This window comes from Ursus arctos, unplaced genomic scaffold (assembly GCF_023065955.2).
Source record: "Ursus arctos isolate Adak ecotype North America unplaced genomic scaffold, UrsArc2.0 scaffold_5, whole genome shotgun sequence".
Lineage (NCBI taxonomy): Eukaryota > Metazoa > Chordata > Mammalia > Carnivora > Ursidae > Ursus > Ursus arctos.
The window spans coordinates 82,129,183-82,156,908 of record NW_026623067.1 but is presented as its reverse complement, the minus strand read 5'-3'; the positions used below and the strand labels follow the sequence as shown (position 1 = coordinate 82,156,908).

Here is a 27,726-nt window from a genome sequence, read left to right as displayed (position 1 = left end):
TCTGTTATATACTAAGCACACTGTCACAAGCTCTCTGTCCCTTTACTGTTTCTCTTCTGCCTCCATTTCCTGTTCAAAGGAAACAGGAGATAAGCTGTTCATTACATTTTTCTCCTTAACCCGAGGTTGGTAAAACACCCCCAAACTATCTGCTGGTGTTGACGATGGATTATGAGAACCAGTAGAACCAGGGCAGCAAAAGCTGGCAGCACAACGTCAAGGGCAAAGTTTAGTCTGAGTTCAGATGGACGGTTAAGGATGGAAAGAACGAATAATGTGCTCTGAAGACTAACATCCTAGAACGGCTGCACAGTTCCTCAGGCTGCGCTTTCTCATCTCTTCGCTGGCTGGACGATGAGGCTGCAAGAAGCAATATCTTCCAGTATTTAAACCAAACGAAAAATATACCTTCCAGGGACAGAATCATGTGAGAAACAGTTCAGTCAAACTTCCACTAAATAGTGACAACTATAATTTCTTGCTCTTATGGATAAGCCTTTCTGTTCTTTTAGGAAATGATTCAAAGATTCTTTCAAATAAGACTGTCCAGTCTACACAAGAATATTACTGAGTTTAGTGACTACAGTGAAATCATAGTTCTTATATAACAATGAAAAAAAGCAAGCTGTGTTGAACTTTTCTAGGAAAATTCCTAGTTAATTTCGAGGAAATATATTGCAATGTGTACGGGCAACAGCAAGTTTTATTTCAAATCTGAGCACGGTTTAATACTCAAATGGTTTTCTTCATTGATTTCTACTTTGAAAGCTAAAAGGAAAGAGATAAAGAATAGGAATAAAAAATAATTGGCCATTTAAGTCACTCTCTGATTCTGGAAATAAAATATTTTAATTCAGTTCCACTTAAAAAATAAAAGTACTTTCTTACTCCCACACTGAGCACATTACCATTTTCACATACAGAAAGCTTAGGTACATTCAATTGCTTACAAGACATGTCTCTACATAATACAACTACATTCACGTGAAGTGTATAAACTTCTATAATTGTATGTATTTGTGACTTGCATCTGGTACTTTAAAAACTAACACGTAATATGCTTATTTTCTAAAAGTCAATTCTTAGATGATGATCTAAAGTTAGGAGAGTCTCCTGAAGAATTTTAATAGTTGTGTTCATATGAGAATTCAATAATTTCCTAAACATAAGCTTCAAACTAAAGCTTCAGCAATTTAAGTGAGCTGACTGGCAATGCATGGAATTCTTACCACGTTGTACTGTTTGGTTTACAGTTTAAGTCATTTCAAGTGGTTTATAATTATTTGTGCATTAGGGGGAAAAAAGCACCAAGGATAATAAATATTTTTTCACATCATAGATGAAATCACAAAACAATGATCTCAATTTCCTTTCAAAATCTAATCATTTTCAAAAGAGCATTTATTTCAAATGTTCAATCTTTAAACCTTCTTAGTGAGATCAACTGATACACTAGAGATAAGAATGGAAATGCTAAAAAGAGGTGCTATACATAATATCTACTAACTACAGAATTCAGACACTCTTCCCACATTGATGATATCCATTTTTGAACTGATTTCCTTAAGATCTAAAAAGAACTCTGAAAATAAGTGTAACATTTATAAACTTGTCAACTATATCTCTTAAAAAAAAAAATCTAAAGATATCTTTCTTCCCAACACATGAAGCAAAATTTTCCTGAAGAGCAAAAGCACCTTATGGTCAGGAAATATATAAAGAAAGTATTTTCTACAAATTAATATAGAAATTTATGTGCATAAAGGTGTAATTATCCCAGCTGTATATGTAATATTTTAAATAACACACAATAAAAAAACTCAAAGCACATATTGAAAAAAATAACCCATATGCTAATACTCCAGTTATTAAATATTGCAGCATATATGTAATTCTAGCAACTGGGGGGGAAAGTTTCTCATCTAAATGGTCAATGAAATCTCTTTGGAAATACACTTAAAAAATCTGCGATCAGTAATCCTGACTGTCAAAATCCTAACCCAAGCTATAGGTTTTTACAGCTAAGATAAAATCCCATGAAAATGAAAATGTTATATAGAGGTCTCCTCACAGATTCTTGAGTAAACAGCATTATTGGTGTAACACTGGTACAAGTTAGCTGGGGTCTTCCGTCCTTGTCTTCACCAAGGGCACATGGTAAACATAACATTAAGAATGACAGACCTTCATCACCATAACTTTTGCCGCTCATAAAATGTTAATAAGCATTGTCTTAAACATTTCAAGATCATGAGAAAAGTTCCTTACCTGAATATATACAAAGAATTCTCTAGATTTAACATATTTTAAAGTGAATTCAGAGATGTATTAGGAGAAACATAAACTACTTGCTTTGACAGTTTTCAGTCAAGGTTTATTATGTGTCCTTTTCTACTGAACACGTGATTTTTATATATTTAAGGACTTCCAGCTTCTGCTAAGATTTCATTTCTTTTTCCCAGTGGTTTTTTTGTGTTCATGCATTTCTGTTTTGTTAGTTATATTCTTTTTTCGAGATGAGGTATTAGGAACAACTGCATTAGAAGGTCCGCTGGTAGCTATACAAAAAAAGAAAAACTATTGCTTAGATTTTCACAAGCAATTCATGTTCAAATAATACTGCTAAGTGACAAAAATAATTACTTTATAATTGTGATGTAAATGAAACACTGTAATCATTCAACAGAGCACTTTTGATCTTTTAACTTTTTAGAATTCAATACCAATACAAAAAAGTAATGTCAATGGGATGTGTTCACAAAACAAATTTCTCTTTTCTCTCTACATTCTTCCTGGAAAACTAATTTGTTCATCATTTTTAACTACCGTCTATTGTGCCAACAATCTTCAAACATACGCTTCTGTCCCAGGTCTTTTCCCTTTACTTCAAAATCTATATCCTGAATATCCTACTAGAAATCTCTGTATAGATAACTGACAGGAAACATAAACTTAATCTGTTTAAAACTGAACTTCTCATTTCCCTATAAACTCTATTTTCTCCTCTATCTCTTATGTCACCACTACTTAAAAAGTCCGAAGGTGGGGCGCCTGAGTGGCTCAGTCGGTTAAGCGTCTGCCTTCGGCTCAGGTCATGCTCGCAGGGTCCTGGGATCGAGCCCCGCATCCGACTCTCTGCTCAGTGGGCAGCCTGCTTCCCCTGCTCCTCCCCCTGCTTGTGCTCTGCCAAATAAATAAGTAAATAAAATCTTTAAATAAATAAATAAGTAAATAAATAAATTAATAAAAAGTCCGAAGTGCAAACTTTGGATAAAATATGAAAAACAACTATTTGAAGACACTGAAGAGTAAACAAAAGCAGGCGTATACTGAAAAAAATCAACACTTGGAAGAAAGGAACCCATGTTGAGTTCCCCCAACACATACACACTTTTTAAAAAGCTTTTGGTCTTAAAAAATGGGGTGCCTGGGTGGCTCAGTCAGTTGAGTGTCTGACTCTTGATTTCAGCTCTGGTCATGACCTCAGGGCTGTGACCAGGCTGGGCTCTGTGCTGGGTATGGAGTCTGCTTGGGATTCTCTCTCCCTCTCCCTTTGCCCCTCTGATCCCCCTGCCTGCAGCTCGGGGCTCACAGGCGCTCTCTCTCTCTCAAAAAAAAAAAACCACCACCAACAACAACAACAAAAAACCACTTTTGGCCTAAGGACAGTATCCAGAGTATCCAGTCTGAACCACGTGCAATGTCTAAAACTCCAACATAAAACTCATTCTTAGAGCATTAAGAACTAGAAGATAAGTATTGGAGCAACTATAGCTGCTGGAAGTCAGGTGGGAGAGCCCAGAAAGGGAAAGCCCCCAATTCTTTGTATAAACCCTGATCACATTTATGGCATGAGTAGTAAGCTCCGAGAAGTCCAGCTGAGGCTAAAAGAAACGAAGTGAGATCTGAGCTGCCAATAACTTCAAGGGACACAGTTTTGTAATCTGAGTTCAGCCAAGGTTAACTCTTTGCTTTAAAAGAACCCAAACAACTTAAAACTCTTGGGAGAAACATAACAAAAATAACAGTCTGGAGTTTATACAACATCTCATTCATAGTGTCTAGGATACAATCCAAAATTACTCCATGTATGAGAAAACAGGAAAACATCTTTCTTCTTGAGAATGGATAAATTGATAGAGACCAATCCTGAGATCAGCCAGATTAGTTTTGCAAGAATTTTAAAGCAAGTTCTTTAACTCTACTCAAGAACAAAGGAAAATATTGCTTATAGCGAATACAAATATAGGAAATCTCTGAAGAAAAAAAATTAAAAGAATCAAAAAGTGTCTAAAACTAAAGAATAAATATCTGAAATAAAAATCCACTAGATAGGTTAACAGAAAAATGGAGAGGTAAAAGTGAACATCAACTAAGATTATTACCAAAAAAAGTCCTAAGCATGCTTGGTATAGTCAAACTGCTGAGAGTCAAAGATAAAATGAAAATACTGAAAGCAGGTAGAAAAAAATAATTCATTAGCCCACTGCATACATTGGAACAATTCAAATTAACAAAGACTTCTTATGAGAAACAGTGGAAACCAGAAAACAGGAACAACACCTTTAAAGTGCTGAAAATTAAAAAAAATAAAAAAACTTTCTTCCTAGAATTGTCTATTCAGCAAAACTACTTTTCAAGAATGAAGGTAAAATAAAGACTTTTTCAAGTATAGTAACAGACCTGAAGTATAAGAAATGCTAAAAAGATTCAGGTTGAAAGCAAATAAAACCAGATGAAAACAAAGACTCAGTAAAAGGAATAAAAACTGATGGCTAACGTTTGGCTAAATAAGAGACTTTTTTCTCTTCCTACTATCTTTAAAATACATATGACTGTTTAAAGCAAATACCCTAACACTGTATTGTGGCCTTTGTAATATATGTGGAAGTACCACCCTGGATAACCACGTGTTAAGCGTGGGAGGAGAGGAAGGTAAATGAACGTATAGTTGCAAGGCTTCTGTATTTTACTTTGATTGGTATAAAATTACCTTCAAGTAGACCATGAAAAGTAAGAGATGTATATTTACAGCCACAAATAAAAGAATAATGCAAAAAGATAAAGCTAAAAAGTTAATAGAGAAGTTAAAATAAAATACTAAAAAATCGTAAATTAATACAAAACAAGGCAGAAAAAAATAAAAGAATAACAATCAGAAGGTATAAACAGAAAATAGTAGATCTAACCTAACCACGTCAATAATTACAATTTTTTTTTTTTTAAAGATTTTATTTATTTATTAGAGATAGAGAGCCAGCGAGAGAGGGAACACAAGCAGGGGGAGTGGGAGAGGAAGAAGCAGGCTCATAGTGGAGGAGCCTGATGTGGGGCTCGATCCCATAACGCCGGGATCAGGCCCTGAGCCGAAGGCAGATGCTTAACCGCTGTGCCACCCAGGCGCCCCAATAATTACAATGTTAATGAACTGTAAACATTGCAACTATAAGGCAGATATTGTTAGAATGGGTGTTTTAAAGAGCCAAATGTATGTTGCCTACAAAAAAAAAAAATCCCTTAAATATGAAGACACAGTCTGTTTGGGAAAATACTCCATGCATACAGCAAGCATAAGCAACATGAAGTAGCAGAATTGATATCAGAGTAAATAAACTTAAAGCAATACTAGGAATCAGAGGGAAAATTCATGATGATAAATGGGTCAATACATTAGGAAGTCATATCAAATATAAATGTACCTAATAAAAAAGCTTCAAAGCACAGAAAAAAAACTGACTGAACTAAAGGTAGAAACAGACAACTCCACAGTTGTGAGTGGAAATTGCTCTCTAAGCAATTGATACAACAATGAGAATCTCTCCTCCCGTGCATATGTCCCCACCCTTCAAAACGGAAAAGACACAGAAGATCTGAATAAGATTATCAGCAATTCTGACCTAATGGGTACTGATAGAACATTATATCAATGAACTAAGGAATAAAAGTTCTTTTTTAGTGCTCTTGATAGATTTAAGATGTACCAAGTCCAAATGGTAAGCCATAAAAAAAGTTTCACATTTAAAAGAGTGCAATCGGTGTATGTTACAAAACAGTGTATGTTTTGTAACTGCAGTGCAATGAAACAAGGAAATTAGTAACAAGATATTCAAATCCCCACGCCCAAATATTTGGAAATTAACCAATATGTTTCTAAATGCTCCATTACTCAAACAATAAATCACAAAGTAAATTAGAAAATATTTTTAACTGAATGAGAATGAAAATAAAATGTAACTTTTGTGAGATGAAGCTAAAAGAGGGACACTTACAGCTTTAAATGTTTATATAACAAGAAAGAAATGTCTAACAAAAAGTGATTTAAGAAACTAGAAACGGGATAAAAGTAAACCCAAAGTAAGTAGAAGGAAGAAAATATTCAAGAGCAGAAATCCATGAAATATAAAACAAAGAGCTAAAATCTAGTTCTTTGAAAACACCAACAGGATGGATAAATTCCTAGTGAAAGTAATGAAGAAAAAAAAACCGGAACACAAATTATCAGTATCATGAATAATGGAAGTTATTACCACATTCATTAAAAAGATAATAAAGTAACAAGAAAGGTGACAACTTAGATAAAATGAATAAATTCCTTGAAAAATACAAGTTATCAAAGCCATCACTAAAATGAAACAGAAAATTAATTCTATCAAAATTTAAGAAACATTATCTTACAAAAACTCATTCAGAAAATAGAAAGAGGAAGAAATACTTCCCAAATCATTTTATGAGGCCAACATCAACCTGATACCAAAATCTTAAAGACATTACAAAAACTAAAAACAAGAAAACAAAAACAACTACGGGTCAATCACTATCTTTCACAAATGCGGGTGCCCAAATCCTCCAAGTCAATCTGAATCCAGCAACATATAAATAAATTATTCATCATGACCACAAAGGGTTTATCCCAGAAATGCAAGACTGGATTTTATTGGCTTACGTTATATTTGAAAAGTCAAATATAATGCCATTTCACCGTTATTATTTAAAAATGCTAATGAAATAATGCATTTATTGTGTGTCTAATACGAAATTAGAGAACAACAATGTACCATGATTCAAACAGTATTCAAACCCTAGGTCTACCAATTACTAGTTACGTGAACAGGGATAAGTCACAACCTCTGCAACTTTTTCATCCATAACGGCATGGCCATGGGCCACGTATAGAAATGTAAGAGTAAAAATGTGCTTTGCAGCATAAAAAAACTATATAAATGTTAGCTTTGAAATGTATATGGAATACACCATAACTTATACTTAAGATACTTAAGTTGTCTGTACCTGCATATTCTGATCATTTAAAATGTACTAAGTTTAAATATACTTAAGATATTGCCTTTAACTTATAAGGCCTGATAATATGACAGAGCTATAATTAGGTATAAATATCAGGTCAGTAGTAGAGTGTCATCAGAATTCTTGTTTTGGTAATCATATAAATACATCACCAGTGGAGGGGGCTAGGTTGGGTCTGGAAGAATGGGAAGTAAGGGGAGAACATTTTAGAAGAAAAATGACATGAGCGTCACAGGGATTTATCTGGGGGGAAGTGAAGAGAACAGGTGGCAACACTATAACAACAACAGCGGCTAACATTTAGTGAGTGTTTACTGTGTGTGTCAAGTACTTTACATATATTATTGGATTCATTTCTGACAACCTTTAAAAGAGGTACTATTACCCTGATTTTATGACTATGAAACTGAGGATCAGAGAAGTTAAGTAACTTACCCAAGATCATATAGCTAACAGGTAGTAGAGCTGAGATTTTAACCTAGGTTCCTCCCACTCCCAAGCACAAACTCTTAACCAAAAGAATATTTGAAAGCACTGACATGAGGAAAAGAATTAAGAGATTTCCAGGGAGGATACAGTCAAAACCTTGGAGCTATCTAGAATTCTCTGAAGAAAACAAGTATAGGGTAAGAAAAAAGGGAACCACTGAATGTCCTTTTTGGCACAGGAAAGTAGGAAGAAGAAGGACCGTCAAGCAAGAAGAGGAGGAGAATCAGATAAAAGGAAAGAGCACCAAGACACAGTACATCGCAGAAGTCAGAACAAGATAAGATTTCCGGAAGGATCAATCACATATGCCAAAAAGTAAAAATAGAAAGAAGTCCGGGTGCTTGGCTGGCTCAGCTGGTAGAGCATGACTCTTGATCTTGGGGTTGTGAGTTTAAGCCCCAGGTTGGGTGTAGAGATTACTTAAAAAATAAAATCTTAAAAAAAAAAAAAGAAGAAAAAAAGTTGATAAAAGATAGCTGAATTTGGTATTCATATCAGTAGACCGAGAATGGAGAATTAAGATACTGTAAAGAAAGAGAAAAAAATTTCATATAAAATGACTAAAATAATGCCTAGGCTCAAAAGAAAAGCACGAAGGGTTCCTAAGTTAGTTTGCAGAAAAGTGTTAAGTATGAAATATGTTTTATTAACAGATACAGGGGTGGGAGAGACAACAGATAAAAAATACAAATACATCAACAGACTACAATAACAGTTTCTAACTCTAGGAATTGTAATGATCCTTCTTAAAAACAGATCTTGAACTCAAAAAGCAAGTTGTTATTACTCCTCTAACTGCTATACGGAATCCAGAAATTCACGCACAGTCCTAACCTGGCTTGCTGCTTGCTTTCGTACTCTTTAAAGTAGCTGGTGGTGTTGGGAGGATCTTTGCAGGTGTATATGTATTTAAAGATATTTTTCTTCTCATTACTGGACTGGAACGTGAAGCTGTAGAGGCTGAAAAAAAAAAAACAGATATGGCAGTTCAATAATTTCCTGCTAAGTCCTTACATTTAAAATTTTTTTAATGACATATTTAGTGGACTTATGAATATATATTACAGGAGAAAACAGACAATGTAAGGTTTAAAGAGTAAATTCAGCAAAATCATCTTTCTTATAAAAAGTTCTCTCGTGCTCTTAGCCAAATAGATGGTCTGTTTCTACTATAAATAATAAGCATTTAGCAGTATTTGCTAAAGGTATGCCAACAAGAATAGTTCAACAGACATAATTTTATCTTGCCCTGATAGAAACTCAGATTCTTAAGGGATGGCAGAGAGCTTATGACAGTTTTACTGCCTGGTTAAAAAAAAAAAAGAGAGAAAGAGAAAGAAAAAATAAAAAAGAAAGGGGAAGGGAAAAAAAAAAAAAAAAGACAGGGTCCCAAATTGTTTTTCTCTTAAGAATACAAAGTAGAGATTCAGGGATGGTTAATTTATGAACACTATGGTCTATTAAACTATTACACTTAATAAACTAATAGATTATAAGTAATAAATCAGATTGTCTTCCCTTATTACCTAGCTGAGATTTAGTTTAATGCAAGGGAATTTTAAAGATTTTTTTTTTTTTCTTTCTAATCAAGGTGGAGCAAATAAGAGATGTGAAAAGGAAAAGTGGAGATAATTCTTAAGTATGAGTTCCTCTGGGAAAGGATAGGCCAGAACAGAAGAGCTACAGGTATGAGCTTCTGAGTTCCTAACTGGAAGGAGGTGGAGAGTTAACAAACAATAGATTTGCCTGTTTTTGCAATTTTGGGGGAGGACCTGATAGCAATGAACATCATGTCTCTGAAAAATAAATGAGGGCCAATTATAGCAACAGTGCCTTAGATGGTTGATATCTATCTACAGTAAATGAATATAAATCCCAATGGCAGAAGCTCTAGTCATTAATGACATAATACACAAAACATGAAAAAAATCCCTAAAGTACCATGTAAAACACTACACCACTACTAAGCTCTTCCCTGCTTGCATATTTTATCCTGTTATCATCAATCTCTAACTTATCCAATTAGCATTTCCACACTTTCCCCCCCATCTGGTATGGTTAGTGTCCCATTTTAAGTTATCTACAAGTTACCACAAAATTGATCAATTTTGTCCTAAGTGAGGAAAAGCCTTTCTGAAATGACAGAGGATTAACAATGTCAGCTTCTTCGTTATATAAACAGGACAAAATCAATATAGTCTATATTATGATGCTAACTCCTTGACAATTCAGGGAATTAAGTATAAATAATGTAAATATACTGTGATTACTATTAATTCTGCCATTACAGTATAAAATACAGGATTCAGAGAACTTTTATTATAATTAGCATCTATTTTGTTTATTATTCAAAAAGAATTAAAAAACCATACACTTTCAAAGACCTGGGTTTTAGTCTTGCTTGACCACTAACTACTTGATTTCCTCAATGGTGTTTAAGTTTTTTTCTTCAAGCAATAAATTTTTCCTAAATGAAATCTTAAAATGAATGCAAATCAGATACTCTGGTTGGCGCAGCCATGCAAGACATAAGGCCTAACCACTCAGTATCCTCTTCCTCATGGAACTTCCAAAAGCTCTTGGGCATACAGATTGAAGACTAATGAACCAGACGGACTCCAAGGTTTATTCAGTTCTATGAACTGCATTAACTGCATTTACATTCTCATCTAGTTCCCTTAGTAAGAAATGGCATGAAATTTTAAGGGAGCTACATGGAAAAAAAAGAGAGAGCTACAGGGCTTGGGGTACAACTTGTATTCATGATATAGAGAAGAGCTAATGTGAACTGGAAAAGGAACTTAATGTCCTTCATTTCATTAATATACCTCAATAATATACTCCGATGAACTGAATTCACTAACCACAGAAATAAAGCTAACATAATCTAACAGCAACACAGAATATATCTTCAAAGATGATCTTTTTGTGAATATTCCACAATTCTTTCCAAAACAAACATGTCATTACTGCTATTTCCCTTAAGTCGTTCACTGAAAATCTTCTAAGTCTAAATAGCATTGATATCTATCCTAAATTGTAATTTACTTAGAATCTTTCTTTCATCTCTATTTCAAGATTATAAATCCTTACCCCAGCGAAGAAGTGAAACATCAAGTATAAAGGGGGTGAAGGGGAAATGAGAATTCATTCAGGTTCTCTACTCCATTCTGAGGAAAAGCACTGTCCATTCTATCAGCTAACAGGGAAGAAAGGGAGACAAACATGCTTCGTTCTCCTAACTCTGACTTCACAGCTCAGAGAAGTTATTTCATTTGGAGTATTATCAGTTCTCAGAATCAGATACATTCATGTGCAAATTTTGAAATGAAAACCTACTGCCTAAAACCATTCCTAAAGCATTTTAGAATGCCCAGATATCTCTCCACTACCGTTAATGACTCGATGTTGACCTCTACTACCAGAGTGGAAGAAAAGGGAAGGCCACTATACTGCAGAAATGCAGGGGGCACCATTCAGACAGAATACAGTGTGAATAGAACTCTCTAGAATAATACAGTGTGGTAGCCAGAAAAGGGAAGAGGATAACAGCAACACACGAAGGTGGGTTTCATTCCAAGAGCTCCAATTTCGTTCTTCAGAGCAACAGACGTACAGTATACACCTTATGAAAAGGAAAAAGGTATACATTGAAAGTCTGTGACTTTCCAAAGATGTGACTAGCCCTGGCAAGATTCTTTTTTTTTTTTTTTTTAAAGATTTTATTTATTTATTTGACAGAGAGAGACAGCCAACGAGAGAGGGAACACAAGCAGGGGGAGTAGGAGAGGAAGAAGCAGACTCATAGCGGAGGAGCCTGATGTGGGGCTCGATCCCAGAGCACTGGGATCACGCCCTGAGCCTAAGGCAGACGCTTAACCGCTGTGCCACCCAGGCGCCCCTCTAGCAAGATTCTTAACAGAGCAGAGCATGCTCTCCCCAAACTGGATGCTTTCTAAACTGGAAATTCCAACGTGCTGACGGATCCCATAGAGCTGAGAATGACAGCAGTCGGCTGACTCCTCACACCAGAAAAGGTAGCCCTAAAGGTTTCCCAAAATGATGTTCCTTACAATAATGCTATAGAATGTTTAAATGTGTCACCAAAAATGTGTTTTCTCAAAAATAAGTTTTGGAAAATCTGGGTATACAGCTTTCCTTACAGAAGAACCCTAGCTATTTCTACACTAATGTAACTCTCTCTCCAGAGGGCGGTGGGATATAATATACAGTTTCCCAAACTTACTGAGCCATGAATCCCTTTTCTTCACACAATGAATGAACCTTTTCAAAATATTTTCTGAAGAACATAACTTGAAAACCCTTTTGTTCTAATTTGCTCTCTTTAGCCAAGAGCTCTGTCTCAATCAGTATGACTATGTACAAAGGTGTTGTGGGGATGGGCATGTGTGCATGTGTGGGTTAGTGACAAATGGTATTTTGTAATTTTTAAAAGGCTTATTATAAAATGACACACGATAAGAATGTGAAAAAAAGACCATGACTCTCTATTGTTGACTTCTATTGCTGGGTCTTAGATTTTTCTTTTTCCTTTTTGGAAGGAAAAAGATTTTTGGGAGGAGTCAAGAAAAGTGGCACACTGCATAGTAATTAAACCGAAGAATTCCAAATAATGTTCCTTTATACCCCCCTTTCTCCTAAAATTCTATTCACTACCGCTACTTGAGTTTGTCATTGTTATTCTTTTTATATTCAGATAATATCTACTGCCACAAAATGATAGTAATAATAATAATAATAATAAAAAGAATTTTCCTACAAATTTCAGGGGTCTTCCGTGGAACTTCACTTGATGGAGAAGCAATGGAAGCTAGAAATTCATCCACCTGCTTTAAAGACAGGGCATTGTGAAGAGTCTCTAAAGGACAAATAGATGGCACCATGGAATACAATTCAAAGCCTGAAAAAAAGAAATGAAAAAAATTTGGATATTTAAAAAATCATTAATTAAGAAGGAAGATGACCATTGCTTAGAACTGTATGGGTTAGGTCTTTCCAATCTATCACATGCAAACACATGAGATCTCGGAAGTCATGACACCAGATGCTATGCGATATGGGATTGGAACAAGATGTGACAAAGATCGCATTTTAAATGTAATCACATAGTACAGCATGCACACGATTTCATTCTATATTTTGGTAAAATCTAAGAATGATACTTAAAGAAAAAACCTGGGGGAAAAAACAGAAAACATCACATTGTTTCAGTTTTTATTTTAAAAAATCAGGTCTACTTGATAGGTGAATAAATTAATACCAGGATGTGTCCCTGATGCCAGAATGCTAAAATTAACTTCTGTTGAAGAATAATTATGTTGTAATTGCTTGTGAAGAGTGATTTAAAGTAGCTTTTCTATTCATACCAAGGCCAATGATACTCTCTAGTGTGACCTGAAAACAACATTCATTCATTTATGCTGAAAATGAAATTTCGAAACACATTTTACCTACCTTTATTGAATTAATTCAATAATTCTATTGTTGAAATTGCTAGCTGAGTAAAGTCAGGCCAAGTAAAAAGTAATACAAAATACAGACATGTTTGCATTCAACAATGGCACAGAAATACAAAAACTTCATGAAACAAATCATGCACATATATATTAATACCATCAGTGAAACAAAAATGTTTAAATTTACATTATTTCTTTAAACAAATAGGATATAGGTTATTTGCTTTTTAAAAAAATTGCCTGTTCATTTAAACTTTATTCAACTGAATGGCTTTTAAAATTGCTTTCATACACAACTGAAATGACAAGTCCTTCTGCATCTATTCTTCCCGAAATTCAAACTAATCTTCCTTCAAGGGAAATACTTTTAATACTTAAATTAAGATTTTATATAAAGGCTAATATTATTAAATAAAAAGTAAAAATTAATTAAACTTGAATAGACTGCAAAACTCTCTGATTCAATAGGTATGTGCTCATTTTAACATTGGCTGATATTTTCTTAATTTGGGGAGAAAAGAGTGACCCGAGAACTGCCTAAGTCTTGGCTGAAGTAGGGAAACTATGGTTGAAAGAGAATCTAATCTTCCTATGAAAATAACAAAAGATTTATAAAACTGGTATGTTTGATTTTCAGGTGCAAACCAAAGCATGACGGAACATTACATATACTCAAAAACAAAACAAAACAGAAACTGTACCATAACAGCAGCTAAAGCACCTAAATTAAGCACTAAAAAAATTAGGCTTGCACAAGTATTACATTTTTTTAAAGTACAAGATTCATGCAAATACACGCAAACCCTTTCTTTGCATTGCAGTAAACTTAACAATGTGGGTTTTTTTTTTTTTAATCCTTTTGTCAGAATGTTTTCTAAGTGTTTTGTAACAACTATTTTCTTGCATTTGCCTGTTAGATTTCCTAACAGGCAAACAACAATATAACAAGTTCCTCTGGTGACATATTTCCCCACTTATCTTCAGTGAACTTTGTATTTAATGCACAATGAAAGGGTTAGCGCAGCAATTTAAAAAGCCACCCTGCTGTCATGTTTAGAAGCTATAAGAACATACCACTGGAGCCTAGACATTCCACAGAGGAAACGGACCAGCACCTATAGAGGTGTAGGTGTTCTGCACAGAGGCCCAGAAAATAAGGTAAAGCACTGTCAGAAGATACTTGTTTCACCATGTTCCTTGAACTAAAGATGAAGGGAGGGGTAAGTCCATGGTATGTATTAAGATGGAAATAACATAAAAGTTAGGGGAAATAAAAAGTGAAAGAGTCAAATGACAATTCAAAGGACAGATAAGACAACACAGTATAAAAAAGAAAAAAAAAAACCTTGAAAACCCAAAAGACACATTTCTAGAGCTGAAAGGAATGCATTTTACATGCATTAAGTCACACGTGTGGAAAACCCACATTTTAAAAAAAAGTCTTAGCCAAAGGCATATAAAGTCACTCTATTTTCTGTTAAATTTAACAAACTTTTTTTTTTTAAAGCTTCAGTAAACACAGATTTGTCCTATAAAAAACTTGCAATACTGGCTATAAATACATAAGTATTCCGCACAAAAACTATAGTCAGTCTTAAACCTGCAATGTCTCTTCTTAGAATTTTGTGGCTTCTGTTTTTCTTGTGACTTTGGTTTTTCTTCTAAGAGGTTCTTAAGTATGTGGGTTCTTTAGAAGCTGCAGCTGTATCAAATAAGGGTCTTTTTCTTCAGAAAGTAGCATTTAAAGAGCTACAAAGGAGGGAAAGCACATTAGGCTTTAAGGCTAAGTTTTCTCTTGAGGATGAGATCTTCTTACTCCACCTCCAGGAAGTATTTAGTGTACTGTTACTTAAGTGTGCTGTTAAAGGATCCAGAAAGGGGAAAATGACTATAAGCTGTGTTTAATCCTCTAGTTTCACGTACATTTTTGAAAGACTTGACTCGAGTTTTTGAAAGATTTATTTGCTGTTAAAAAGAAAAAAAAAATTCCAGGGGATAAAAGTACCTTCATTCCGAATAAAAGCAAAAGCCAGTATGTTTTCTTTTAAATTCTTTGATCCTCAATTATTTAAAAATGATCAGTAAATACTCCTTTTGTCCCAGAAGAACAAGTTCTGTGTAAGAAAGCTGTAATAGTGCAACGACTCAAGTTTATAAACAATGGCCATGAAACACCTCACTGTTCAGCCTCAGAAACTGAATTTAATTGAACTAGCTTTCCAGATTTTTAGCTTAGTCTTCTTCCTGTTGTGAGTGCTCCAAATTTTAACAAAAAGCAGTGGCACCAAAAAAAAAAATCAGTTGCTTGACAATAGGAAACCATATTGCCACATGAGAACAAAGTGAATGCTAGATGAAGTTTTCAGAGTGCTCCAGACCAAAACTGAGTTTTGCTTTAGACAAAGAGCCACAGATAAATGATGTTACACAGTGAAATCTGCATCTCCTAGTTCCCAAGAACTTTTCAAAGATACATCTCTTTTGGCTATTTGACAACTGTGGCTCTGTATTTTTATTAAGTAACTCAATAAAACAACCATGTGATCAGAAAACAAATTAGGAAGAAAAAAACATTAAAATGATGAAGAATTAAAAAGAAAACAAAGAATACTAATTGTCATATTTTTAAAATTTGTGTAGACTGATCACTTCAGAAATTAGAAGGGATTTTTAGGTGCTAATTGAGTATTAAAACTCATCATCATTGTGGTCATTAAAAAGTTTGATGAGTGATGTTAAATGATTGTGTAAATTACAGCTGAAAAAGGGAGCTAGACAGTATCAATGTTTCAGGCGATTAAGTTGGAATTATATGCCAACTGAAATTAAGAATGGAGAAATGAATGATACTGTATACCCCACAGTTTGAAATAAAAGAAAAATAAAAAAAGGATGAAGCAGGGGAGTATCTTTTAAAATAAAAGCAAAACGTACCATTGGTTGGGTGTCGAGCAAATGAGATAGAAAACCTTTTAACAGCAGAACCGCGTGTGGCGTCTGAGAAAGAGAAAAACAGGTACCTGAAATTCGTAACAGCTACCAAAAGAAGAACACTTAAAAAAAGAGGGAAAAAACAAATATATAAGGAGGTTAGAATTAGGTGACATGCAGAAGGGAATGAGAGAGGGTACTGGTTAAAAGTAAAATGGCCTGATGATAGAGGCAAAGTGTTTAATGAAATATACAAAAGAAAGAAAAGCAGGATGAGCCAGCAATTCTGGTAAATCCATGTTTTACTGACTTAAGTAAATTTGTGGATATATGAGAAAAAGTTTTAAATAAAGCTAATCCTGAAAGGGCTAATAAGCACTCCTATTAACAGAAGGCACAAGCTTCCATGAGCCTCAAAAGACAATCTGAATATATTAATACTTAAGGTATTTTAACAAGAGTGAGAGGCTCTCCAACTAGGGATTCTAAAATATTCTCATCCTATGTTTATTTTTATAAAAATACTGCCAAAATATTTACTTCTACTTATAAACATTCCGTTCCCTTTATTTCATTTAGATCACTATCAGTAAGTAAAATGAGGGATAACAATGAACAAAAGTTTAAAAGATCAAAGAAAGACTTATTCTTTATAATATGGCTTACTGATGTCTAAAAGACCAATACATATGATGCAGTTGTAAATTTCACATTTCGACCAACTATTTACTGAATAGGTACTGTGTGTCTAACTACAATCAAGTCTTAGATGAAACATGGATCCAAGCTATGGATAAGAGAGCAGTGACTGTCATTTAGGCGCTAGGTGTCATCAAAGGGTGCTAGGATTCCATTCGAATCAGTCAGCGGACTTAGGCTTGCCTTTGAGAAGTACTGTATGCTCATGGGTGTGTGCATGGGTGTAGATACGAATCCGTGTGTGCATGTGTGCACATACCATCTATGCAGCCAGAAGAAGTCAGCTTTTTACGATGAGTACGAGCATAATCCTGTAGGTTAGGTGCGCTTGAAGAACCCCCGAGCACCGAGGTGCTAAACAGGCCCGCACAGTGAGACCCTGATGGGAGTTAGAGAAAATACATACACAACGGGTGTTCTTCCATTCACATTGGGAATTCATGCAGCATGCAACAACACGGCTTACCACACTTATCTGGCAGTGCCTTGAATAGACTCACAATTCGCTTGTATGTCAACTCTAATATAATCACCACCACCATTTATCATATGTACAAATGAGGGTGTTTAACACTGGATAAAAATATTGCCTTTGAGGAAAATAATATGCCTACACCATAATTAGACATATACATATTAAAAGTATTAAAAATACTACCATAGGAATTAATTTAGGTTGATAAGGGATTCTGTCAGTTTGCATGAACAGGTCATATAAAAAACCCCTCCTTAGCACAAATCTAGTCATAATGGATCAATGTTTTTTAATGTATGTCTATAAATGAAGACTCTTTTCTGATACCACTGAGTTAAGAATCATCAATGTATGTTATGAAATAAAGCAAATTAAAGCCTACTAATCTGTGAGAAGACCATGTGAGAACAATTCCTTGTAGGTTATCCAGGCCTAAATCACCTTAAATTTCTAATACTTAAATGACTTTAGATCTTAATTAATAAAACCCCACAAAACACATTATTAGCAAGTAAAATACAGCCAGTATAAACTGATGCTTAATTTGTAGCAAAAGTCTTTATACCCAAGGAAAACTTTTACCACTTGGTAAAGTTTAAATGATTTTCTATCAAATACATTATGACACATAAAGGAAGATAATGTGGGAATATTAAAAGCTATCAACGTAAGTTATATGTAATTAACTAAAGAAGATCCTCGAGTAAATAGGCGTCAACATTCATATACTTAGTATGTAGATTAAAGTACATAAATAGTTGAACCTTATTTATGCTTTTATTAAACCTATTTAGACAACTATTTATAGAGAAAATACTACGCTATTATCTCATATAGTTTATCAACAATGAGCTTAAAACTAATAAGTTTAGAAGATCTTTTTCAATGTTGCTTTGTAACACTATTTGCAAAGAACCAATTATGTTCTATAGGTCAATAATGAGTAACAACTTCCCCTATGCATTAGTTTTGCTTTGGTTTTCCTTAGGAGATAGTCAAAAGGAAAATTAATACACCGAGAAAGGTTTAATTAAAACACTCCCCACTCAAAAAAAATTTTTTTTTATCAGAAAAGAAGGTTCTTTTTTGTATGCAATAGCATACTTACAATTTTATCAACTGGGAAAAATGAAGTTTCATCCTAAATTAAAACATTCTGGGATTTTAATTTATAGAATACAAGATTAAAAACTAGCATTGGCAATTGGACTAAGTAGTTTACACTGCGGACAGTCAAAACAGTTATAAATCAAATCAAATGCTATTTCTTGTTCATTTTATTGAAACTTTACTGTATACTTTGAGATGTACAACGTAACATTTTTAAATTAGTATATGTTAAATAAAAACTAAAGCATAGCATTTGGTCATGCTTTCATCACTGAAGAGTTTTACATGTGTGCAAAAGAGTGAGTTGAAGAAGGTCTGGAATATAATTTCCTTTAGACCACATACCTACAGTAGGGTTCTGCTTCTGTTCCACAAGATTTCTTGGTGTTCGCAGGTAATTAGCATTTTCAGATACAACCTGTGCAAGGAAAGCAAAATAAATGAGGTAAAACAGTAAAATCAATTCAAAAGTCCATACTTCATTTGCAGCCTGTTCCAGACAGACAAAGGTTAATAAGCTGTATGATAAATATTAGTAGAAATACATAAAACATGAAAGATCATGCAAGATCCCCTTCTGAAGGGAGTCCATTTCATATGAAGTCCTTGCAATGAAGTGGTGCGAAGCAGGCATTCAGAATGAAATATCATGTATGAAACAAGACAGATGAAAGGAAACAATTAATAGATTGATAGAATTTCACTCTTAAAAGAAGCCAAATGCCCACTCTTAAACAGCTCCTGTATTTGAAGGGGGGGGAAAAACAATCACAAACAAAAGAAAAGACAGACAGAGACTGTTGAGGTCACCATACAATTACTGATCCATGCATGGGCTTTATCAGAGTAACCTTTAAATATTCACAGCCTTAATGGATACCATAATCCCTTTTCCTATAATCAAATGCATTATATTTCCAAAAGGAAATTGCTGAAATTCTTGGAAAAGTCATGTATAACAGCAGACCTTTCATTCTTGGAACAAAAAAATCCAAAAAACCCCTAGTATTTTTAAATTTCCAAATGTCATCACAGAAAGTCCTTCTGAAGTCCTTTTATTTTGGCCCATATTACTGATGGGCACCTATACATTGCATCCTCATATAAAGAGAGCATTAACATATTCTACAACTCAAAAAAACCCCACTCTGTATGTATCCCTTAGATACTTCCAGATAATGATGGAATCGTGAGGGAGAAAACAATTAATATTAGTGTACCCTGCTAATTAACACAGGACCACATACATTTTGATATTTTAAAAAATGTTCATATTCTCAGCAAATTCCAAATGGAATCTAACTTTTCAATTATGGGGGAAAAGATTATTAAATTTTCTTAGCATCGAATTATGTAATTTTGTTTCTGAATGTTTTAAAGGACAACTCTGTCAAAAAAGATTTCTTTCCTTTTTAAAATTTTTTATTAACACGCTAAAGTTCCAGGAATGCAAAATTTATTAATTTTTAAATCCTGGATATTTGAAAGCCTCCCAGTAAAAATCCTAAATGCATGCAATGTAAGAGGTTTCTTTCTCTCAAATATTGTCAGGTATCACAAGCATTTTTAAATGAACTGAAAATTAAAATACAGAAGGATTTACTCTGAATTTAAATATAAGGGATTAGATGTCCTCAAAGACAGCTGTTTGTTGCTCTGAATGCAGGTAGGAAAATGTTTAATGAAGTAAAGTTTAAAAACCTGTTGCCATGAGCCAAAAATACTGGATGTGAAAGCCAATGATTTGGGGGAGACAGGGGAAGAAGTGATTTGTTCCCCTGATCTGCGTCTTCGACGCCCAGTACCCACACCACTGGTATAATGCAGCCAGGTACCAGTACCCTCTGGGCTAGACACACTCAGGGGGCTCTCTTCCTGGAAGTGAGAAAGGGGGCAAAAAAAAAAAAAAAAAAAAAAAAAAAGCAGAGCATGCAAAGTTAGATACAACAGAGCCAAATGATCAGAAAGAAAAAAAAATACAGTTTGTTTGCATTTGTTTATCAATTTTTAAAAAACTATTAAACAGTAATTTGGGAGCCAAATATTTCAAATATTTGAGAAATTCATAGGAATGACTTAGAAATCTAATTGTATGTGATAACAATAAGAATTACAATTATAAGAATTACCTTATTTTCAATATACAAAATATTTATACTGCTTAATAGTTGTCCCTTCTCTCTTAAAACTGGAAAGATTTAACAATTTTCTGTCTTAGTAATTTTTAAAATATAAAAGTATTCTGCTTAATTTTAAATATTCAAGACGTTCTGTGCTATACTGGATAACCTTCCAACCCAAAGCACTAAAGGATTGTGCAAAGGATTAAAGAAGTTTCAATGTATATGATGCAGAAAAGAAAACCTATCTGCCAGACATTTAAAAAAAGAGAGGTAAGATGGATTCAAATTGCACTTGTTTCCACTTTCGAGCTATTTATTTGATTACCCCCTCCAAAGATTATTTATAGAGTTCAGTAAGCAAAACATGCAGCAAACATTATCATTTACATGTTTGCATGTTCAGGTTTCAGACAGTGAGGACAGAGTAAAATCTACTTGCACAAAATGAAGAGAATAGTCTTTTTCTCTGTGTGTCTTTTGGAAGTACAAACTTCTGATATCCATGGAGATGGTGGACGCTGGAAAAAGTCTTCAAGGTTTTACTTGAATAATTTACCTTATGGAAGTAAAAGTTTAGCATGGCATAGAAATAATCTCTTGTAAGCAACTATGTAAGTATTTATGAGAAAAAGGTTTATAAATGTGTTCTGTCTCTTAAGAATTAACAAAGGGCAGTGATTTTGTCAAATACAAATGTGTTGCAAAATGAAGACTCACAACACATTTGGCTGTATCACTGTTATAAGCTTTTTGGAGTGCAGAAGGTTTAATGGCAAAATTTTGAACAATCTGATTAATTTGCAGTTTGCTTTGTACAACAACCTCAAAATCACTGCCCTCACACAGATGGTAGTTTAAGTTATATTAATATGTCATTTCCCGATTTTCTGAAATTAAAGATACCTGAACATAACCCCAGGTTTCCCATTTTTAAATTAAGCTGTATAGAACACAGTCCCAAATTCTACAGCTGTTAGTCATCCTCTTTTATAATTAACTTATAATATCACAATCATAGAAACCCTAACTAGCATACAATTTCCATTATAAAATTACCACGATCTATTTATTGATGGATTTTTTTCCTATGCATCATTGTCAAATTGGGTCACATATTTATCTGAAATTTGAGAATCATAAAGCACTTTTGTTTGTATAATTTGGGGCAACAGAAATGAGCATAATTCTGTTTTGTTGTTGTTTATGCTCTTACGACTGCTAGTTAAATGTTATACTTAGCTCTTATGACTTGGCATATTTCTTTATCAACAAAAATATTTTTCTAACGTAAAAGTTGATGGTTGTTTCTATCTTAAAATCTTGCTCTATACTGTTACTCGAGTATTTAGAAAACATTTATAAGCACTAATCTCAATTAGTGCTGGGAGAAATCATCCTATAGAGAATAGAGATAACCCAAAATAAAGGTATTTGAAGTATAAAAATGCATACTGGTTTTAAAAATTTACTTAACAAGCTATATTCCAACTGTTCAGCTTTCTTGTTAAATCTTATTTTAGTAGTTATTTAAATGTTATTCTACTAGAGAACATAAGAATTAGCCTTATTTAGTTGTAGATCTTAATACAAAGGATACAATTTTCAACTATCTCCTCAAATTTTCAAATTTTATACTGATTTTTGCAATCAGGCTAACAACTTAGAATTTCACATCTTAATCTACAGTGTCATTGGACTCAGTTGTTGTTGAAGCATTTCTGGCAGTTCCTCTCTACTGTCAGGCGAAAATTATTCTCTGCCTATTAAATCAGTCTTTTAAAAAAGTTCTTTATTAGAATAACCTAACGGGACAGGACAAAAAAAATAGATGAGTTCTTAGAAAGGTCTTATTTTACTCTGTCTATTCAACTTTGTTACCAAACTATACATAAAGCTCCTTATTCTTAAAACTTAATCTCTTTTGTAACAGCCTCTATATTTTTAAAATACTTATTAGAAAAAGAGGCAAAGTTGACAATTAAAAAAATCTGTTAGGTTCCCAAGCTCCATAATTAAAGCTGTATTTTCTTTTCTGTTTCATTAAAATATAGTTAGTTTATTTTATGAAAAACACGCTCTGACACATACACTTACTTCATTTGTGGCCATCCTCCTAGATCTTGGAAGTGGAGACTTCCTGTGTATATGAATTGGCTCTGATACCATAGGTTTGAACAGTATCACAGCGCGATCAACCTCATCTTTTTTAGAAGTATGTGGTTCATCATCATTATCAATTTTAAAAGATCTCCTGCCTTCATTCTGTGGGCAAAGAATACAACATATAAAATTCAGATAAAGCAATTTATCTTATGATAAATTCAACCACCAACTGGTTAAGTCGGTTGAAGCACACACACAAGTCTGCGGATTCAAATGAATCAATATTAACCGAATTTTTACAACAGTCTAGTATTAGTCTATAAAAATAGCTAAATAAATTCAGAGATATATCAAGTCCTTGGACTAGAAGATCTTCTACTCTAAGTTTATTTCCCTCAAAATTGATCTGCAAAATTTATGTAATCTCAGCCAAATCCCAAAAAGTTCTCTTTTTTGTTGTTTTGGTTTTTTTTAAAGATTTAATTAATTTATTTGACAGAGAGCGAGACAGGCAGCAACAGAGGGAACGGAAGCAGGGGGAGTGGGAGAGGAAGAAGCAGGCTCCCAGTGGAGCAGGGAGCTGGATGTGGGGCTCGATCCCAGAACGCCAGGATCACACCCTGAGCCGAAGGCAGACGCTTAACGAATGAGCCACCCAGGCGCCCCCAAAATGTTCTCTTTGGAACATTACTTTTTACTTTAGTTTGAGAATGAAGAAGCATTTGTTTTTATTTTTGGGGTGGCAGTGAGAGAATCTTAAGCAGGCTCCACGCCCAGCGTGGAGCTGGACTTGGGCTCACTCTCAGAACCCTGAGCTCATGACCTGAGCCAAAATTGGATGCTTAACTGAGCCACCCAGGTGCCCTGTGAGTGAAGTGTTTAGTATCAACACTTCTATTCAACACCATGCTGGTCTAAGCCAGCAGCACTTCATAAAAAAGCCTATCCAAATGGTCAATAAACATATGAAAATTGCCAATCCTTACTGGTCATGAGGATGATGTAAATTTAAACCATGACAAGATATCACTATATATCCTTCAAAATAGCTATATTAAAAATAATGATCATACCAAGTGCTGACAAGGATACGGCAGTATCTTTAGAAAACTATTTGACTGTATTTTCTAAACTTGAACATATGTACCCCATGACCCAGCAGTTTTACTCCTCGATGTATATCCAAAAGAAATGTGTACATATGTTCACCAAAAGACTTGAACAAAAATGTTCATGAAAGCACTCATCTTCACAGCCTGAACTGAAAACAAATGATCAAAGTGGAAGAGATGAACACACTGCACTGTATTTATTTATATTTACTGTTGCCATGTAATCCTACATGACAACAAAAATGAAGAATAGAATGGATAAATTTCATAAACATAATGAAAGAAAGAAGCCGAACCCACCCACACCCCCCCAAAAGCATGTGTTCTGCGATTTCATTTATAAAAAGTACAAAAATAGGCATAATTAAAACATGGTGCTAAAGTTCATAATCATAGGTATCTTTCAGGAGAAGACAGGGAGGCTGTGATAGGGAGGGGCACAATTGGGTCTTTTGGAATGATGATATTATTCTACCTATAACCTGGCTGGCTGTTTCATAACTGTGCTCATTCTGTAATACACCATTAAGCTATACACTTATAATTTATCAATATGGATCATAATTTAGTAAAAAGTTTTAAATTGAATACATATTTAACCTTGTAAGGTTAGTATAAGGATTAAAATAACAATAATTTGTACCAAGTGCTTATTAGCACAGTGTTTACCATGCACTAGTCCTCAAGTAATACAACAACCAAAACCAGAACCAAAACTATAGTTAACCATTCTCAATACTGGTCTTAAAAATACAAAAAATCTAAATAAAATATAAAATTCCTGTATGCTTAGAAATGTTGTCTGCCCAAATCATACGTAAAGAAACTTATACGGTCTTGCTACTTAGTAGTTGAGATAAGAATTGAAGTACATTAACAGGAAATTCTTACGGAAATATTAGGAAAATCTAATATTTATTCTGTGACCAAACACTGAGAGTTTCATCTTTATTACCTCTCTTGAAGCTGGTCTATATCCATAGCCAGATGGTAAATTTTTGTCTTCTTCACATCCTTTGGCTCCTGGACTAAAATGTAATTCAACATGAAAGCGTTCCTCTGAGGAAAGATCCTAAAAAATATCACAGAACATTTCCAAAATGAAAAACTACAGGCTACTTATTTACCTCGGATAATACACACAAATCAAGAACTCTTGTTACCTTGTTAGGATCCTCATAAAGCATGATCACAATCTGAGTCATGTAATTGAGCTCATTGACAACATTTAAGTAATCCATAGCTCGTTTCCACTGTTCATCCTTTGATTCCTGAACAAAAGGTTTATGGTAAGCATTTTCTCATATCACTTTACTTGGAAGTCACTTTATTTTCATTACGGTAGTTTGCTTAATCCTGAGTGATACCACACAAATAAGGTAAATACGTGTGTGCTCAACCTTTCAAAATAACTATATTTAAGTCTTGATAAATTACTTATGTTTAGGTAAATTATTTTAAAAATCTCTTATCAGCAGTATTAGAAAGTCTAATGGTAACTTTTTAAATAGCTTCTAGAAAGTGAAAATAAAAATCTCTTGAAATACGAACCCACAATTGTATTCTGAGGGTAAGGGGCAGTGAGTTGTTAACCTTAGGTCCTGAAGTGCCTATTGTGGAATCATGCTTCATGAGCTGAATACTATCCTGTAAGAGTAGAGCTATTTTTCCCATTATCATATAGTCAATGTATGTAATACAGGCTTATTGGTAAATATACCTCGTTATACTGCAGTAGTATTTAAAATAATCAGCAGGAGGTGGCGTATGTAAGTTCTATCAATCGTACCATCTCCTTCATCACTCTTCCATCTTCATCTAGATAATCATTGCTCTTTAAACATATAATCACATAGCATCAGAACAGAAAGGAATCCTAAAGCATATGTACTACAAGCATTCAAAGTAGAAAAGTCTATCTGAAAAGGTAAAACTGCTCAACGTACAAAGTCTACAGTCAGTGGGCAACAGGGTCTACACGACAGATACCTTCCCTTCATTTCCTATGTCATAAACTTTAGAAATAAATGCATACAACAATTTTTTGCATATAGTAAGGAGTATACAGTATTTTGGACTTTATAAAATGTGTATTGTTTTAAAAAATGAAATTTGACACACAAAAGCCTAAACTTACAAGACCACATGTTGATTACTTATTAAAAAAAAACAAAAAACAAAAAAAACCCTCCAAAACCAGCACGTATTCCTTTCCAAATTTAGACATTACATATCTCTGAGGAAGCATTCCCCTTTTTAAGTTTCTAGAAGAGTAAAGTTAAATATAAGTCATATAATTTATATTCTTCCATGTGTGCTTAGCATCATTTTAATAAATGACTATCCACACCTCTAAATGCTCTAATGCCAAGCCACTAAAGCAGCTACTCCCAACTTAAGCAACACTCCAGAGAAAAAACTGCATCTGTGTGTTTGCCTATGTCTGCCTGTGTATTTGGGGGAGGGATATGTGCAAAGATGTATATGCATTTTTTCAAAATTGGTAAGGGAAAATATTGGCATAGCATTTGAGTTTCAGTAAATGTGAATTACCATAAATAATGGATTTAAATTAAATACTAAAAATTTTCAATAGGTGAAAAGATGTATTAGACTTTGTGCTCCTATATTAATAAGAACACCATCTAATAATCTCTAATTCAGTGTTGCAGTTATAGGTCCTGCTAGGTCTGTTCTAATGGACATATGAAATCAGATAATATTTAGTAGCATCTTTCTGAACACAATTAAAATGAAAGAATCCATAAAAATCTTTTTTTTTTAATTAAGGCTTATTAAATATATTCCCTGAAATCTTACTTATAATCTTGTTTCCTTAACAAATACCTTTTGAAAAATTCTATTACGGAGAGCTAGATTTTACCCAGTTCATACTGAAAAATAAAAAATTTCAACTGGGGACAGACTGAACAAAGTTTTAAGTATACTAGTTAGAGGGTCTTACGAAGGTAACATGAGCTGCAATAATGAATCACAGTTCAAATAAACTAACTTTTTAAAATAGAAAATGGGACGTCATATTGATATTAAAGACACTACATGTATTTACTGTGAAAAAATTTTTTTTTGAAATCCTGGAGCAGATTTTTAAAAGAATGGAGTTGTGTTCAGCTTCTGTTTTAAAAATGTAGCTGAACGTCCAAATGAGGCACTGCACGTGGCAGTCTGCCTTTCTTTTGACAGTAAAATCTTACACATATTTAAACTGTTTGACAAATAACAAGAATGCCTTGCAAATTCATAAAAACTACTTCTATAACATATGCTATTATTAAACGTATATTATTAAAAAAATAAAAAAGAAAAATGTAGCTGAATGCAATATATACTCAAGAAGCTCTAGTTCTACTCCCGCTCCCGTAGTCTAAATTCTGTCTTTCTTCAGATCACTGCGAGAGAGCTTCCTAACTGTTTTCTGCCTATCTACTCCAAACTATCTGCGGTCCACAAGCAACCAAAGCCATTTACTTCCCTGCTAAAAAATGGCTTCCTAATCCCCTTAGGATTCTCAAGGCACTCGCTCTCCAACCTCATCTGTTGCCATTTCATCCACTGCTCACTATAATGCTCCATAGGCTTGTTCTATCGGCTCCTGTATCTTCCATACTTCTTTCACCTTCTAAATAAGTGTAAGAGTCAAAAAGGAACCACGTAAGAGATGTAGTTCTCCTCCCCCAAAACAAACAATGCCATCATTACTATTGGATATGTAAGTTCTTGACTTGTTAATTAAGCGTCATTTTTTTTTTTATGATTTCTCTTATTAAAGCTCAACTACTGCACATATGTATGCAAGGGATGTCACTTTGCTATTCCTTAATGGGACAAAGAAGAAAATGAAACAAGAGGGAAGAACATATGAATTAGAAAATTTGATGAGAACA

General features: G+C 33.9%; 1 protein-coding gene across 13 annotated transcripts in view; it reads right to left on the bottom strand.

The window, feature by feature from the left end:
- Nucleotides 1–830: 830 nt before the first annotated feature.
- Nucleotides 831–27,726, bottom strand: part of PPIP5K2 (diphosphoinositol pentakisphosphate kinase 2) — a 69,489-nt gene continuing 42,593 nt past the window's right edge. For 2 of the 13 annotated variants that reach the window (XM_026498510.4, XM_026498512.4), the window contains exons 22-31: nucleotides 24,985–25,092; nucleotides 24,777–24,893; nucleotides 22,701–22,868; nucleotides 20,185–20,358; nucleotides 18,829–18,901; nucleotides 17,158–17,277; nucleotides 16,203–16,265; nucleotides 12,572–12,712; nucleotides 8,626–8,751; nucleotides 831–2,558 (exon numbers count right to left, since the gene is read on the bottom strand). In XM_026498510.4, the coding sequence (XP_026354295.1) occupies nucleotides 2,446–2,558; nucleotides 8,626–8,751; nucleotides 12,572–12,712; nucleotides 16,203–16,265; nucleotides 17,158–17,277; nucleotides 18,829–18,901; nucleotides 20,185–20,358; nucleotides 22,701–22,868; nucleotides 24,777–24,893; nucleotides 24,985–25,092 (1,203 nt within the window). In that variant the 3' untranslated portion in view covers nucleotides 831–2,445. Of the gene's footprint in view, nucleotides 3,184–8,625; nucleotides 8,752–12,571; nucleotides 12,713–14,342; nucleotides 14,403–16,202; nucleotides 16,266–17,157; nucleotides 17,278–18,828; nucleotides 18,902–20,184; nucleotides 20,359–22,700; nucleotides 22,869–24,776; nucleotides 24,894–24,984; nucleotides 25,093–27,726 lie in introns of all 13 variants that reach the window. The other 11 variants (XM_026498518.4, XM_026498519.4, XM_026498520.4 and 8 more) reach the window with 8 other exon arrangements.